Below are 16804 nucleotides of genomic sequence, written 5' to 3'. Positions count from 1 at the left end.
TATCATGGTCTGCGTTTGCAATTTTCACTTTTTTAATCTAGGAAATTAGTTTGGCCCTCTCAGAAAGGGTTAAAGTTTTTAGAACAATGGTCAGTTTAACAGCTTTAATAAGCAGGTTGTAGAAAAGCCCAGACTTGAGCTGTTCTAGTATCCGTTTGCTAGGCCACTCCCATCAAATACTGACCCATTGAAAAATAGGGCTGACTCGTGTCCTCTCTGACCTATGCTATAGTTACAATCCACGATTTTTGACAGAGAGCAGAAATCACCTCCCAAACTAGTCAGACTAGTACTCTGCTCATTCTCAAATCATCGCGCACAGCGTACGCACCACAATATTTATAGCCACTGGGGGCTGCAAAGGAAACACCACCGGAAGGGATTTGCTGGAAGCATCGCTACGCAGTTACAGGAGATATTAGGATCACAACGCGAAATTTAAGCACTGTGGAAACACACACGAATCGCGTCATTTACTGTACAGTCGGGAAGGTGCACGTGTATTCTTGAAAGCTGAAGGTGAGACTGATTTTATAATTAGGAGTGATGTATCCCCTTCCAACGTTTGCTTTTATCTATACGTGTTCATTTATCTGAGATCCATGCCTGGTTTATTAAATATAATACTAGTGTTTTGAGTTGTATAAATGTCGATGTAGCGATAGTTTGTAGTATTTTGCTGAAAGGAAGATGATCTGGCTATGAATATGAATTTCAAATTATCACGATCACGAAGCGAGTTTGTCTCATCACACCAGTGTATGTGCAGCAGCTCATACATACTTGTCTCATATCTTTCTTGCCGTGTTTTCTCGACCCGTGGTTGAATTAAACCGTGGGCTTTCCGCGTTCCAATGAACCAATCTCAGCGAACAACTGATGTCAGCTAATTACTAAAACACAACAGCACTGCAACCGCGCGAGTAAATGATTTATTGCTTACGTTACCGTAGCTGAAAGTGTATTACAGTGACTAAGAAATTCCGAACGGCGATCGAGAATTTCAGTGAGTGTTCAACTTTTCCGTCTTGCATCAGCCGATGCCAATATATTTTTAAAAGAATAACAAAGCAATCTATTTAACGCACTAAAGTGCTCCTAAAATGAGCAGATGTACAGGCGTTGTGTTTATTGTTAGACATTTTAGTGGATGTTCATAATGTAATGTTTTGTAGCAAAAATTAAGGTCAAATTAACTTCATAAAAAAGAATAAAATTTCAAATGAAGTGTATCAAAGATACATGTAGATCTTAGTCCGTTTGCGGTCTTTACGCTTTAAAATTATATACCGTTTAAAATTATATTATATTCAGTATTTGCTGTTATGCATCCATCATTGTTTCAATATCACTCTTTAAATACGACGGTAAAACGTCGTATTCCAGCGATGACTAAAAACACGTGAAGCTTCAGAAAGCAGAAACAGTTTGACGCTTTTGTTTGAATCAAATTAGGCGCCATTGTCGCTCAATGTAATTTTCAGTATTTTCAGTGCTGCTGAGTGAGGCGTCGACAATTTAAAATATAATGCTGTGAGAAATGATAGGAAAATGTATATATGATGACCAAAACACACGGGATAATTTAGACTAGACTATTTTATGAAGATAAAAGACAGATCAATTAGGTAAGAAGCATACTAAGAAAACGAGTAACAACATTTTGAACTGTGTACATACCTCACCTATTCAGTAAACGATCATCACCGAGATACCTCGGAAAATATACTTACATAGCATTTTATGCTCTGACACAGTCCTTGCAATGGTTCAGCAGTTTCTTTGAATACCTGGAGCCTACCGAGTTTACAGACAATACGGCTTTTTGTAGCCCTCTAAGAAACGAGCGTTTGACAACGTTCACAAGCCTGGTAGTGTTTTGACCCGGTCGAAACGACGACACGGCATTGAGAAAAAAAATCTCATTCATCGCTGAACCAGATGTAAATGAAACAAATACCTAGTGATCTTTTTCATTAACTAAACTTTATTTCAAGAAGAAGACAAAAACATCTGCTCACATTTTCTTTTCCAAAATAATTAATCAAACAACTCAGTGCTGGTCCCAGGAGATCATTTGCGTTTTGTTTGGAAGTGTAAATCGAGGGGGCGTATCTGTAAACAATATTCGTCAAACCCACAGCGCTAACCAATTTCCTGCTCTAGATGGATCTGTAACTGCCTAATTCAAGGTCGAAGACAAGAAATGTGGTTTCCAACTTTGAGTATGTGCATAAAATCGTCCGGTACGACCATTAAAATGAAAGTTTCTCAGAGATAGCTTTGTGTGGTATTTTGTCATTCAGTACACTGTATTTCAGTAACAAAACAAGAAAATAATAGCTCATGATATGATTAAAAGTCGTTGGAGGTTTAAAAGAACGGGCAGAATCGTAAGCAACATTTATGGATAGTATGGACGCGTAAGATCTCCCAGATCTTTTGCCTGTTTAGAAAATGTCAAGACGGAGACAACAATGAAGACAAAGAGACACCTTTTGACGAAGATATAATTGCAATTACTTAAACGCTGACGGCCTACGAAGCTTATTTGCTGATAATGGGATAATAGTTTAATCCCTGACACACAACATTCGTAACTGCTCCCAGTAAAACTCGCATCGTTGCTGGGAACGACGTCAAAATTTCGGAGTTTTCCACCCGTGGCTTTGAAACAGTGGCAGACTTGCTGTCCTTTGTAATGAGGACAGTCCAGTGCTTGGTTGATTGGCACATGGAACGGATGTTGCACAATCGCAGACCCTCAGCGCATGACATTTCCCGCCAAGTTCACAGCTGTGGGGTGCCAGGCTCACTGACAAACTGATAATAAACCTAACCACAAAACACGCAACGAGAAGAAAAGGCAGTTTCATCCGTTTTACAAAGAAGGAAAGTTGGAAGTTATCTTAAAAGAAACGACGTTTAGAAACTATCATACTTCAGAGCGTGTGTTTCCTCGTTTGACTAACACGCCGTTTTTGTTTCTTACAAAACATGGCGTAGATTACTAGTCAGATCTTGAGTTCAGTAAAGCGATAACGGATTTTTACTGTAGTTCCTAGAAATCTAGAAGACTGACCAAAAAGACAGAAAATATTCGCTGTTTTAATTTCACTTAACTGTAAGGGAAACCTTTTTCGCTGAATTAAAATGAAAAGAATACAAAGCTACTTGCACTGTTTACAGCTTGGGTAAAAATAATCAGGAATTAACAATTGACAGGAACAAAAGTTTGATTAATTGATCAAAAGTGTAATGTCTTTGAAGTCGGAGAAAAAAAATTGAAATTAAATCCAGTGAAGTTTAGAGCGAGATGAAACAATTTTTCGCCGAGTTACTGAAGCAAAGACTGTTTCAAAAAGTCCAAAAAAATTATTATATGCCATGAAAACTGAAAATGTGAATAGAAATGTTTTACAGTTGCGGTTGCTTCTAAATACCACTGTGTCAGACTATGAACCACAAGAAAGCAAAGTACCAATCAGTCATATCTACAAGCAAGGGATCACACCTTGACAACCAAGAACATTCAACGCTGGGCCCATTCACTTAAAAAACAAAGTGAGAAATTTGGAGATCTGAAACGATTAACAGCAACTTCACACGTGCTTTTTTAGATTTGTGAAAATATTTTAAAAGTCATGTCAGGGTAATTGGCTTTTTTTAAAATAAAACCCCAGCTGTCCTTTTTGAAGTGAGCTGACCTTTGAAATAAAATTAGTTGGGGCCAAAATGGACTGGCGGGTGTGCAGAAACAAAATTGAACAATTCCCTAAAAAAAAACTGGCACAAAACGTTTCCAAAAAGGTTGTTGAACGACAGACTAACAGTATTGAAAAGTTTCACAAAACAATCGCACGCGTTCGTGCGGAATATTCTTAGTAAAATTGATATGGCCCTGGTCAAGGGATGTTTTAATGCCAGGAGAAACACACGAAAAAGAAATCAGAGCTTGTCAAAACAATTACATGGAGTTTCATTGTTGCATGCATTATGCCACCCACTCCCAAAGGTTGGCTAATATCTAGAAAATAGAAAAAATCATAGTTCTGTTTTTCCGCCATATCACACAACTCCACAGGAAAGCACTGGTCAAAGACGTTTCATTCCAATAGTCAATACTGTTGAAACCGAGAGACATTGCATGCATAAGACCCCGGGTTCTGAGGAATTTGATTCTGGTCCAAGTGAATGTGGTACATTAACTCGCCTCAAGATTTGAATAGGAGAGTGTTTAAGACTGAAGACTGAATACGAAAACGTTTTAGACATACTTCATTTCCTCTTCCGATCCCTTGTACGCGGAGAAAGGTTCGTAACCACAATGAGAGGGGATATTCTTTCTCTTCTTGGCACTTCAATATTTGGCTCTCTCTCGCTACCTTGGCAATTTTCGACCAACTCGAATTCAATAACAATTGCAACTCGTAAAACAAAAGTCCCACACCCGCAAAAAACCTCACTGAAAACCTCAGTACATAACGAGAACGAAGGCCATTCACTAGGAACAGCAAGGTACAAATATAACTCCAATAGAGCTTTGTATTTAGACACACTATGCATGTTTTTCTATCTAAGAGAACACACCATGTGACTTTAAATTAAAGTCAAGTTTAATGGTAGCCTTGTGACTGGGGCAATGGTAAATGGAAATACTACTACAGGCAGTGCTATTTTGAACAAGATAAATGAAACCTTATTTATCCTCGGATCTGATTGAGGCTGTTTAGGCCTCTAGCAAAATCCATGCTAATGTGCCGAGAAAGAAACAAATAATATGTACGTTTGTAAATAAGTGAAAGAGTTATCTGAAAGATGAAATTTTGCGCACTTCTTGTCTAGATAATTTGATATTAGTCATTGACCTAAACTCGTCTGAGAGAGAGTTCCAAGCTTTGGAAGCAGTATAAGATATTCGAGGGCTGTCAAAATGGCGATGTGTAAGCAATGACATGTAAATCTGTTGTACCAAGAGAGAGACTCTGAGAGGCTAACCAACAATATTCCAACTTCAAAACAGCCGAAGACATCCTTATATAGACCGTGCTCTTTCGCCTTTTAGCAAGCAAAGATTTTATAAGAAAAGAAGAAATAAACTTCAAATGTACAACATAGAGCAGCTCAATTCCAAATGCCAGACATAAATACATTTTTGAGACTCTGTCCTTGGACCTATAAAATAGTAACTGTTCACTTTGATTACACATTCATGTTAATTATTTCTTCTGTTTTCTCATCTAAGACAACCTCACCGACATTAATTCAAGCAAGGGAGATCTAATGGCGGCTTTAAACCGTTATTCTGATGAAACAATAACATGACGCGGCATCCTAAGCGTCTGTTGTACAGCGCTTCGACCCTGCTCAAACTCTTAGTTATAAAATTATAATTCTAACCCTTACATCCATAGAAAAAAATAGATCACAAAGTCTAGCTAAACGCCAAATAAACGTTAATGGATACTATTTTTCCGTAATGTTGTTTATTATGCTGTCGCATAATATCGGGATAAAATCCTATGTACAATGTGGCTATGTTGATGATATCCGGTATATTCTTGTGGCGTCTTTTCATTTTGTACAGTAGTGATTGCTTTAAGCGTTTGCTTTCTTTGCATAAATGCCAGCCAAATGTGTAATTATTGAGGCACATGTACAAGCTTTATCGATCTATGCTTTCCTGGGTGGCAAAATTTGGTCATTGTATTTCAATAGAATCTCACCACGTTTCGTTCGGATTTATTTATTAAAACAGATTATGTGATTACACACCTATTTAGTAAAAACCTACACCAACTTGAATAACTGAAAGGTCCTGAAAGGAAAGCAGTCATTTTCCAAACGAGAAATAACAAACTTTTCTAAAGGAGACAAGTTCCAGTAAATTACTCCATCGCTTTTACCGCATGTTTGCCTGAAAGATCTTTTGGTACATCAACAATAAATATTTGGATGACTGGAATGTTGCTTCATGTGTGCACTGACTTCATTATTTGTTTTGCGGTAAGCCAAGATAATTTTTCGCATAACGTCAAAATGATCCAGTTTTTTTCAGCGTTTTCATGATAGAAATGTGAAGTTTTGTGCTTCTTCCCATACAAAGCACTTGAAACCCTTCCAAGAAACGACCCAGGAGCACGGAAGAAAAATATGCTAACTATTTTACAACTGCAAGCTGTGCATGGCAAAGTAACCTTTTCTTGAAAATCCCTTGAACTCGTCAGTGCATCACGCTAGTCTAGAGAACAGGATCTAGAAAAAGTTAGGTGTCAGACATTCTGGTTTGACGTACTGTAAGGTTCTGCCATCTTAACTTAATTGGGTAATTTACATTTTGATGTACTAAACTTTTGTCTCTTACTCTAGACATAATCTTCCTTTCTTGGACCGCCTTAAATTATCATTTCTTGCCTGGGCTGTTTGTCTTGTGAGTCCACCCGTCGTCCTTAAGTAGTTAATCGGGTTTTTCCCCTAATTGGTTCAGGACGACAACGTGTTCCTCAGTGGAGCATTTGGGCTTCCCTTGACTAAACGCCGGTTGACAAATTTCACAAGACTAGCAAAAACCAGTAAATGTTTCAAATTCCTATAATTATTAATTTACGGTACTTTTTATCTTGTGATTTAAGAATATTTATAGAAAAATTGAGCACGCTTGCGTTGAAGGTAGAATTGTTCATGAAGGGAGACACAAACCCAATCAGACCGTGCAATTATAGAGATGTGTTTTATTATTAGGGCATATCCCGGGTGTTCCGTTATTAACATTCCTCAAAACCTTGATGCTATTATCCCTTTTTCGAACTGTACCTTTTCTATTTTGCCGTTGGAATATTTTTTCAAGGTAAACGATGGGAGCAATAAAGGTTTGAGCCAGAGTACAATAGATAACTTGGAACATGCCCAAACAAACGTGCAAGGACTTACCGTGTCAAAAATAGCAGTTTTGGAGGGTGTACTTGAGTAGATTAAAATTACACAAAGGCAATGCACAAACTTTTACTTGTCTTTCCCAGCGATAGGTTACAAAATCTAACGTAACAGTTTGGATTCAAACTGCGGCCATTTTCTTGCACACATGCACGCTACCTAGTTACAGCTAATTAGGCGACAAGCAACTGCTGGATTTAAAACGTATTCTCTAGCAGAGCTTTAAGGATTTGGGAAAGACTTTCGGATTTAAAAAAACATTTTCCGGTTTGGAAGATGGTAGGAACAGCTGAAAGAAATTTGATAACGTTTTTGTGGATTTGAAACTACTTGAGATGTTTGAAATGGCTAAAAAGAAAAAGAAAGAATTAATTAAAAATTTGTGACTCATTGTTACAACTGAACACTGTTAGACAGTGGTTGCTCCTCAGACACGGGCCAATGGCTTGACAAAATCAGTTTTTTTTAAGTAAAGGTACCAGATTTTGCCCCAGGGTATAATTTGATACTGTAGTTTCTTCTGAAAAGCAAAAAAATGAATCGCCAAACATTCCTTGACCTAGTTATGACTTGTGTATATATAGCAACCAAGCAAACAAAGCTTATTAGAAATATTACTACAAGGGCATCACGAAATTCCTGATATTCAGAGGAAGACCTTTTACTGACAAGTGGTTTCAATGTGGGCATCTACCAGAAATGCATGAGGTGTTTCAGTCAAGGAAGGAAAACCAGGCAAACACCAAAACCTCAACCCACATAGTGAAACTGACCCCTGAGATCCAAACCTGGGGCACCTTTGGTGGAAAGGCGAGAGCTGTCACCTTCACTGCGATATCCCTGCTCATCTAAACTGAGGTCAAATCGACTTTTCCTGAAATATACAAAACTACTTGATTGTAATTACAACGCTTCACAATTTAACATTGTGGAAACGGATCATATAAAAATCCCTTTAGTTCCAGCTTGAGATGCATCCATCGCCTGGGAGAAAAATATGTTTTGAATTAGGAACCGTGCAGAGGTCAAGAAACCAAGAGAACCAGTTATCGTGCAAATCGTATTTTTCCGCCTTTTTTAAACAGGATTACATTTCATTAGTGTCTTAAGGTATAATCAACTTAGCCAATTCCCAACGTAGGTCATGCAATAAAGACGTCGAGGTATTTTTGACTCTGTACGACTTTTCAGTTGAGTAGCATTAAACAACTAAAGCCCATTACGCTTTTAAAAGCGAATTTCGCCTTGAAACGTTTTTCTCTAACAATTTTTTTTTTTGTTTGACAAGTACTGACGCGCCAGTTTTCCAACAAGGAAACCTGTCAAGGAAAAATCGAAAACCTTGCCACAAGTCTGGTACGCGTTACGAGTTAGTCAAAATTAAGTTGTTAATGATTGACTTGTTGTCAGGAAAAATCTTGCCATTATGTTCAAGTGCTTAAGTGTATAGTGCTAAATTGTTTTCTGGAATTCCTTAGGAGTTAAGGGTTAATGGTGTATATGGCGATCCTGGTGATCCCTACAGCTTTGCCCTGCAAAATAACAAAACAGCTTTCTGCTTGCCCATGGGTCTTTCTTAGTCCAGAGTCCGGCCTGCCTTGCGGAGTCAAACTGTTATTAATTTGAATCAAAGCCATTAAGCAGTACCATCGTCTATCGCTCTTTGATTGTTTAGAGTTTATATTTTTCTCGTAAAAACTGTTTTAAGTGTTAAATGACCAAGTGGTACTCCAAAGATGCTAAATGCCTTGGCCAAAGAATATTTAACTTCCCGAAACATCGCTGAGAGTTTAATTTTGGCAATGGCGCCAATGATGTGGGTTGAACTTCCCGGATTTAACTGTTGTGACGCAACCTGTCCACTCACGCCTCACATTCCGTCGGGACGTTGACATGCACGCTTGAAGCCATCAAGCGTATTTCATTTTGGCTAGCAAGCAATAAGGAAAACATCGGGCAGTGCCGGTCTTACAGACGAGGAGAATAGAGATCGAACAAGAAATCGTTGGGACTGCTTTGGGTAGGATCACTTATAAAATTAGGAAATAATGTAACTCCCGCGTGATAACAAGCTATAACAATTTATTACCCTTTTCGGTCATTTCGCAGCCTATGACCTCTTTAAAGTTGTTTTGAAGGTCCGAAACAAAAGCAACCTATAGTACGTTGGTTATACTTAATGCTTTGAGTCTCGCTAAAAATTCTTGTAGTATACCTTCACTTTATTAGCTACGTTTTGGCCATTTCTTAGCCTATGACTCCTTTAATTTAAGTTGTTTTGAAGATCCAGAAGAAAACAAAAGCCTATATATAGTACGTTGGTTACTTGCTTCGAGGATCGCTAAAAATTCTTGATCTATAACTACCTCCAGCATCGATGGAAATACTGTTTTTTAATTTTATTTGTTTAATTTCTTGGTCATTTCAATTTGAATCTTCTAGGCAAGGCCACCACCCGGTTTAGGTAAACGTTATGTTTATGTAATGCGCAATCATTTTCGCTTGCCAGGGACTTGTTTTGAACATTTAACTCAACCCTTTTTCGTGTTCTAAGATAGTTAGGTTCGAACTACAGATTTTTCTGTTCCGTTTACTGTTGTAAGTATTCTTCTGAAATTATTCGCGTTTTCTCCAGAGTACGTGCTACATCGTTTGGTGTAACCTTGATGACGTTAGCCTAGATTTCGCCTGCTCTTAATCTCACGTATTCACGCATTCAGCACGCGCATTTGGTTGACCGCAGTCAACATCTTGTCAAACAAATTTTATTTGTTTCATTTTTTATTAGCCAGAGGTTACCGCTAGACCTAGACAGCAAAACAATCTAGACCCTCAGGAAAGCAAAACAAGCCCTACGTCAAACCCAGCTAGCCAAATTCTACTTAACAAATTAATTTCATTATGCCTCAGTGGACTACTCGTGTGACCACGCAGTGAGTCACACCATCCAATGACGTCATGTATGTGTCTGTCCTTCAGAAAAGATAATGGACCAATCCAAACGCACGCATAATTCGTTGTTGTATGAATGCGATCAAAAGTGTTCTTTGACCCCGCGCATATGGCTTGTAATCTGTGGAATATACTCCCTCAAAACTCCGCGCGGGATTGATTATCGCGTATTCTGCAATGACTAAACGAAATAACGACATATTCCGTTAACATTGTAAGACTATCTATTCGCAGTTTTGTAGTTCTAGTTCTGCTTTCCTTCTCGTCTTCTCCTTCACTTTCCCATCCTTCTATTCCTCCTCATCCTCCTTAGAGGTCCTTCTGCATTTTCTTCTTCTTTTTCTTTCTCCTCCTCCTCCTCTTCCTCCTTCTTCTTCTTCTTCTTCTTCTTCTTCTTCTTCTTCTTCTTCTTCTTCTTCTTCTTCTTCTTCTTCTTCTTCTTCTTCTTCTTCTTCTTCTTCTTCTTCTTCAGTTCCCGGCCTTCTTCATTCTTTTTTTCTCTTCTTCAGTTTCGCTCCTTTTTTTCTCTCCTAATTTCTTCTATCCCTCAAACACTATAATAATTGAACGTTCGTAGCAACTATTTACAGTTATTTTTTACTTAACCGGTCAATTAACGTAAATTTCGAGATCGAGAAGATCAAACTCTCTTTCAGTTTTGTAGTCATTGAGCAATGCGTTTAATCTAACCGTTTAATAAATGAAAAATCATAACAACTATTTTCAGTTATTTTCACTTAGTTTCTGTTCAATTGATTTAAATTTCGAGTAGATCAAACCCTCTTTCACTTTTGTAGTCATTGAGCCATGCGATAAATCTAATGACTCAAACTTCTGCAAGGCTGATCGGACTGCGTGGAAATTTAACACCACAGCGACATGATAGAGACCAAACCGAGAATCAACAGAATGCGGCAACCGTGGACAGCTGCTTCGAGATGGTTGGCTCTCGTCAGCACGGTGTCGCACAGCAAAAAGTAGAACAACCAACGCGAGTCGAGTGGTCGACCAAATTCACGTGGTAGTGATTTCGGATGGACCCAAATAACACCCTTCTCAAAATGGCGGCCGAAAATTCAAATGAGTTAAAATTAAAAACGTATACCAACACTAGAAATAGCACTTTTACTTTAGTAACCCTGCAAAGTTTCAGCATATCAGGTGTAATGTCAGCTGAGAAAATGTAAGTTGAAAAATGAAAAATTTACATACGTTTGTATGACTGGGGTCAGTCATACAAACGTCTGTAAATTTGTCAAATTTCATCTTACATTTCCTAATCTGATATAACACCTAATATGCTGAAACTTTGCAAGGTTACTAAAGTAAAGGTCTCTTTCCAGTGCTGGTATCAGTTTTTCATTTAGTTCAATTTTAACTCATTCAAATCTGTTGCCGCCATTTTGGAGAAGGGTCTATTCAGACATTCGTCCACTTCATAGCGCGTGACTACGAACAATGAACAAAAGAACTGAAATATCATAAATCTAAGAAGCCATTTTTATTGTAAAAATAAACAAGGAAAGAACTTGCCCATTTTTTGACGTTTTAACACACATTATATTGCGAAACACGTTTTGGGAGGCACCGTTTAAACCAGTTTGCAGAAAGTATATCACAAAGACGATTTTCGTGATCGATCTGGTGAAATCATTCTCTCATCAGCAGACCCATAAAGGAAGTATATCTGTTCTTAGCGATAGATAAAACTGTCATAAAATCGTCTCAGTGACACTAAGTTGTCGCTGAATAAAATCTTAGTGTTTATTTTTGTCATCGGTTTGAAATGACAGGTCTCGACACAAGACCTACCTGTCACATGTGATTCAAAAAAACCTAGGTCATACAAGGTCAAAAAGATTACGCTTAACTGTCTGTGTGGTGTTGTTCACAGGTTGTTTTTTCCAGAGAAGCGAAACACGAGTAGACATGAATGGTATTTTTGGAAGACTGCCACCCTGCGCAATAAATGGTTTCAACTACAGCCATCCTCCCAGCATGGATTTCTACAATCCCGAGGCACCAATCTATGGTAAGACGTAATGAGGCTTGCGTGTCCAGGTGTCGTTATGTCTGTCTTAATCTAGATAATCTTTCTCATATGGCTAAGTGGTTTAGGACCAGACGCTCTCTGCTGATTCTCGTACATGATTGTTTAGTCTCTATCACTAAATGCATGTTGTTGGGAGTCTAAGCCACCCTTGGACAAATTTTGACAACAACGCTTTATTCATCTTTGCATCCATAGCTTTCATGTCTCACGCAACGAAGAAAACAGATCGTAGAGCTACCAATTACATTAAATTGGAAAGCTGAAATGTATGTTTCCCACCTTTAATTAATTCGAGCAAAATTCCGTTCACATTCGCTGCTTTGACTGGTTAGTGTATGTCGTTCCACTATCTACTTTCATTAATGTGTTTCATTTTCATTTTCATGAATGCGTTTTAAAATACGTATCTTTAGTTCGTTTCCTTTGCCTGACGATGATCCGACAGTTGCGTTAATCTGATTTGGGGATAATCTCCGTAGCCAAAACGTTAAATCCCTGTTATTTAAAGCTGATTGATTGTTTGACTACAGGTACAGTACGTATACTACCAAGGCTTTGATCTATCTGCGAGTAAGACGAGTTTCTTTCAGAAGAGTCAGTTGAGTAGTCAACATACCTCCTCAAGACTCGTCGGTCAAAGTGTAAATTCGTGGTTTCTACTTGCTGTATAAGATTCATATAAAATGACGGTTCAAATTATAGCTGTCGAGCAGTTCTTCCCTGCCTTTCATATCAAGGAGATTTTTCAACTATAACGACGAAAACTGATGAGTGACTGGGAGTTTTAACACGAAGACATATATCCATAATAAATGAATAAAGTTCAAATGAGACTCTTTTCTTTCGTGAGTCTTGACTGCCAGTGATGCTGTTTTGCATTTTGCTGGTCACCTCTAGTCTACTGAAAGATGTCACAATTGAATAATCACAATCTCTATCATTTTGACGTGCGTACCTGGGTTCGTTTCCCATTTAGTATAATCCTTTCAACTAAGTAAGACTGACACAAAATACTCGATAATCATTGGCCAGTCCCTCAGATTATCACGTACGTGATAAATTTAGGAGCACATTTGAAAATTGTCACATTGAAGAGAATTACGATAGAAGGCAAACTATCCAACGGCCAGCCAAGAAACTATATTGCGGTTAAATTGTGTCATGATGGATTTGGGTTGGCCGCCATATTTACCCTGCATGGGTTGTCCTCAGTGCCTTACAGCACGATTTATGGAAGGTAAACGTTCTTTTTGCAGTCCAAACCTTTAACAGTTATATCTCTATAATTAATGTTAGAACAAAATACAATTATCCATCGAACTTCCTTCCATTATGTGAGAGTAGGCTCAGTTGTAGTGGTAGTCGTGAATATTTTTCAGCGAACGAAGCAGCGATCTTGATTGATGGTCAAAATTTTTGATAAAATGTCACCACTTGGTTGCTTCTCAATTTGAGAAGGAAAATGAAGTCATTTATATTTCTCGTTAAACCACCTAAAGCCACGTTCATGTACTAAATAGATTAAGCAATAATGAGAACAGTTTCCAGGCGTTGTTGGCTCGCTTGACTATCAACACTAATGGCTGAAATGAGTTCCCGGGGAGGTCTTAACAGCCGGTTAAATGAGGGCATAGGGGATTAATTTTTCTTTCCTCCTCTTAAAAGGTCCTCCGCGTAAACAGCGCCGAGAACGAACAACTTTCACCAAAGCACAGCTGGAAGTTCTGGACGAACTCTTCGCAAAAACAAAATATCCTGACATATTCATGAGAGAGGAGGTGGCCATGAAAATCAGTCTTCCAGAAAGCAGAGTGCAGGTAAGTGTAGGAAGAGCTAGGGTCTAAACTAAGGTCTTAATGTTGTTTGTGTGGAGTGCAGAGAACCGATGGACAAATGATCGCCTTGGTAGCCGTTCCAAAGTTTAGTGGCCTCTTTCCTCGTTACGTTCAAGCACTCAATACTTCAATCGCAATCGCAGTTTTACTGTCAAGGATGCCATATATTAAGCTGCTTTCTCATACTGCTCGAACCTGAAGAGATCTTTTATCCTTCTGATCTCATCTTAAAGTTTCATTACATTTCCATCGAGGAAGCGAAGTTAGTGGCAAACTTACAGTCTATTGTATTTACTGTTGAGGTGTCCTCGCGGGTCATCATTTTTGGTGATCTTCCAAAATACTTCCAAACTACTTACGGGCATATTTGGCATTGCGTGGGCCACGGAAACAATTAGCATTTGATGAAGATGATAGATCTGCCCGAAATCTTCTTGATCTGTTTTAAAGGAGGCGTAACTTGGTTGTTAGGGATTGTGTATTGTAAGCACTCAATTATCCACAAATTATGCTGTTATTAATGCTATTGAATTCAACTCCTATGTTTACAAAGAACTGTTATCTCATCACTGGACGCCCGCATTGGCGACATATGCGGCCGTCTGGCCGGCGATCGGGTGTCACTCCAAACACGTGTTAAAAATCTGCACGAAACAGACTGTGCTGCCTAAGTTCGGATCGAAATTTTTTGTCGCCTCCTAAATGTAGTAAATTGGTCGAGAAGAAGTTCCTCTAGTGTATAATATGCTTTCTGGGCCAAAGTACTGCAGAAGAATCGGTGGAAACGTTGGAATTTGCTATCGTGAGGTGGGAAATTGTTTGCGATGCTCCCTGTTTGAAATTCTTGCCCTTTCAAGTGGTGGGCGTCAGTAATCTTAGTTTAGACTCACGCGATTGTTTCTCTTTCATCGTTTCCTTCATAGCTTTTATCGATCTGACATATTTATTTTCTCGCTATCCTATATACATTTTCCCATTCCTCTGAAGTAACTTAAATAACAAAAAGCCGTGTATTTGTTTGACCATGACTCGAACAATGAACGTCCTTGCTACAGCGCATGCCATTTAACACCGCACCAAGCTGGAGTGTTGTTGGAATCTAGCTGTCGATTTATGTCTATTCTTAGATCAAAACTTCCGGCTATATGTAAAACATTTTTTATCACATTACACCCTGAAGCATTTTTCATTTTCTTTCATTTTCTTTCTGTCAAGTCGAATTAAGGTCAGCGGCATACATTGTAGTCATGTTTTCCTTCTTTTTTTTTTTAATTATTATCGTTTATTAATTTGCATTTCACGTTTGCCTAGGTATGGTTTAAAAACAGGAGGGCAAAGTTTCGACAACAAAACAAGCAACAGCAAGGGGCGCAAAGTAAACCAAAACCAGCGGTGAAGAGGAAATCTCCCTCTCCGCCGATACAGCAAGTTCAAGATCCAACAAAGCCATCCATCCAAGTTCCTCCCCAACAGTTCAACAATTTCACATTTAATGGCGCCTCTTGGCCCAACAAACACAACTTCCAAGAAATGGCAAACATGCAAAGACAGGCAAATTATCAGAAGCTGATCAATAACAGCATCAACGCCTTTTCACCTCCAAATTTCACGCCGTCTTCGTCTCAGCCTCACTTTAACCCAAATCACGAACAGTATTTTCCTTATATGGCAAATGGCGGCCCAATGTCGGGAGAGATGTCACGGAACCGAATAGAGTCGTCGCCGATGATGTGTTAAAAGTTTAGCTCAGTTACAAAAAATAACAATTGTTATAATATAATGCCGAAATGCTAAAACTAAGAGAGTGGAATAATTGTATAAAAGCATAACTGAAAACGTTGTAGTACCAAAATCATCATTTTCCCAACACAGTATATTGTAAATGATTCTGCCTAAGTGCATCAGTTTTAAAAGAGGTTTTTATAGTCTCTCGGCTTGGAGATTCATGGAGATCGATTTTCGTTATATTGCCCGACAATTCATAAAAGCTGTACAATGACATTCTTCCCTCCTGATGTGCAAAAGTAATTAAATCACTCAAAATTACTTCATAATCTGCCCCAGAAGGTGGAGTAAGTAAGTTCGCGGCCCTTATCAAATGTTCCAAGAATGGCAAGAACCAAGAAAGGATAAGCTCTCTCGCAGGAACTTACCAACAAAATTCTCAGTCTCATTTTGATTCAATCAGACAACTCATACGTTTTAAGACTGAAGATATTTTTACCAGCATTAGTGGCTAATCTATGGGGTGATGGGAAATCAGAGGGAGAGGCCATCTGACTATACGCCATTGAGTAATGCATCATTATTTTTTTTCTTTTCACTATGATTGCGTAAACACAGTAGACACCCCCTACCTGGAATAACTGTTACGTCTCTCGAACCATTCTCTATCTCAAGTAGAATCTCACTTCCCAGGCACAATGTTTACAATGGATACTGATTCTCTCGGACTGCTTCAGGAAGTTGTTTGTTTGTTTGCTTTCTTTTCCTTTTTTTAGTGGTTTGAGATAGCGGGAGTCGACTCACTGGTGTAAATTGTAGATCGATGAGTCCTTCCTTTGTCAGCGGATACCCTTGTTCCTCCCTCTCTCACCCCAACCCCGTAAGAAAATATCTGTGCAATTTCCTCAACAAATGATTCTCAAAATTGACTGTTTTATTGGCGCTCTTTCCAGCGATATCAAGAAAATGGTCACTTCGTCCATATCAAAAGCTGACAATTGTGGAATGGCCCATTGCAATCACAATTTTTAACACCAGCTGTTAAGTGGAACAAACTTTTTAAAACGCAAATTAAAAAAAAAAAACAGGTTATATATAGCTTGCATTTGTACCCACCGCATTCATTTGTCAACTTGCATTTAATTAGTAGCGTATTTAATAAATAAAAAACCGTCGCAATTTTTGCATTGTTGAAAACTGAGTTGTTGCCACTTCGGGCCAAGAATGGAGTTTTTATATGGTTCCGTTAACATAATTTCATCAAGATAAATAAAGGGTTACGTTTGCCTGAAAAGGTGTCAATCAA

General features: G+C 38.5%; 1 protein-coding gene across 3 annotated transcripts; it reads left to right on the top strand.

The window, feature by feature from the left end:
• The first annotated feature begins 292 nt into the window (after positions 1 to 292).
• On the top strand, positions 293 to 16804 carry LOC146484866 (uncharacterized). 3 transcript variants are annotated; one of them, XM_085104343.1, is made up of 4 exons: positions 293 to 519; positions 11780 to 11917; positions 13604 to 13755; positions 15085 to 16804. In XM_085104343.1, exons 2-4 carry the CDS (start codon positions 11815 to 11817, stop codon positions 15508 to 15510), a joined length of 681 nt encoding a protein of 226 aa, XP_084960469.1. In that variant the 5' UTR covers positions 293 to 519; positions 11780 to 11814; the 3' UTR covers positions 15511 to 16804. The 3 variants fall into 3 exon arrangements, with proteins under 3 accessions (XP_084960469.1, XP_084960468.1, XP_084960471.1); XM_085104342.1 differs by lacking the exon at positions 293 to 519 and adding an exon at positions 8799 to 8953; XM_085104345.1 differs by lacking the exons at positions 293 to 519; positions 11780 to 11917 and adding an exon at positions 12927 to 13175.

This window comes from Pavona decussata, unplaced genomic scaffold, assembly GCF_977016875.1.
Source record: "Pavona decussata unplaced genomic scaffold, jaPavDecu1.1 SCAFFOLD_29, whole genome shotgun sequence".
Classification (NCBI taxonomy): domain Eukaryota; kingdom Metazoa; phylum Cnidaria; class Anthozoa; order Scleractinia; family Agariciidae; genus Pavona; species Pavona decussata.
This window is presented reverse-complemented; position numbering and strand designations above follow the sequence as displayed.

Bases quoted from the DNA above. Each gene is read 5' to 3' on its own strand.
- LOC146484866 (XM_085104343.1), top strand. From the start codon at position 11,815: ATGAATGGTATTTTTGGAAGACTGCCACCCTGCGCAATAAATGGTTTC. The intron at 11,918-13,603 runs GTAAGACGTAAT...TCCTCTTAAAAG, and splicing joins TCCCGAGGCACCAATCTATG to GTCCTCCGCGTAAACAGCGC. The intron at 13,756-15,084 runs GTAAGTGTAGGA...ACGTTTGCCTAG, and splicing joins TTCCAGAAAGCAGAGTGCAG to GTATGGTTTAAAAACAGGAG.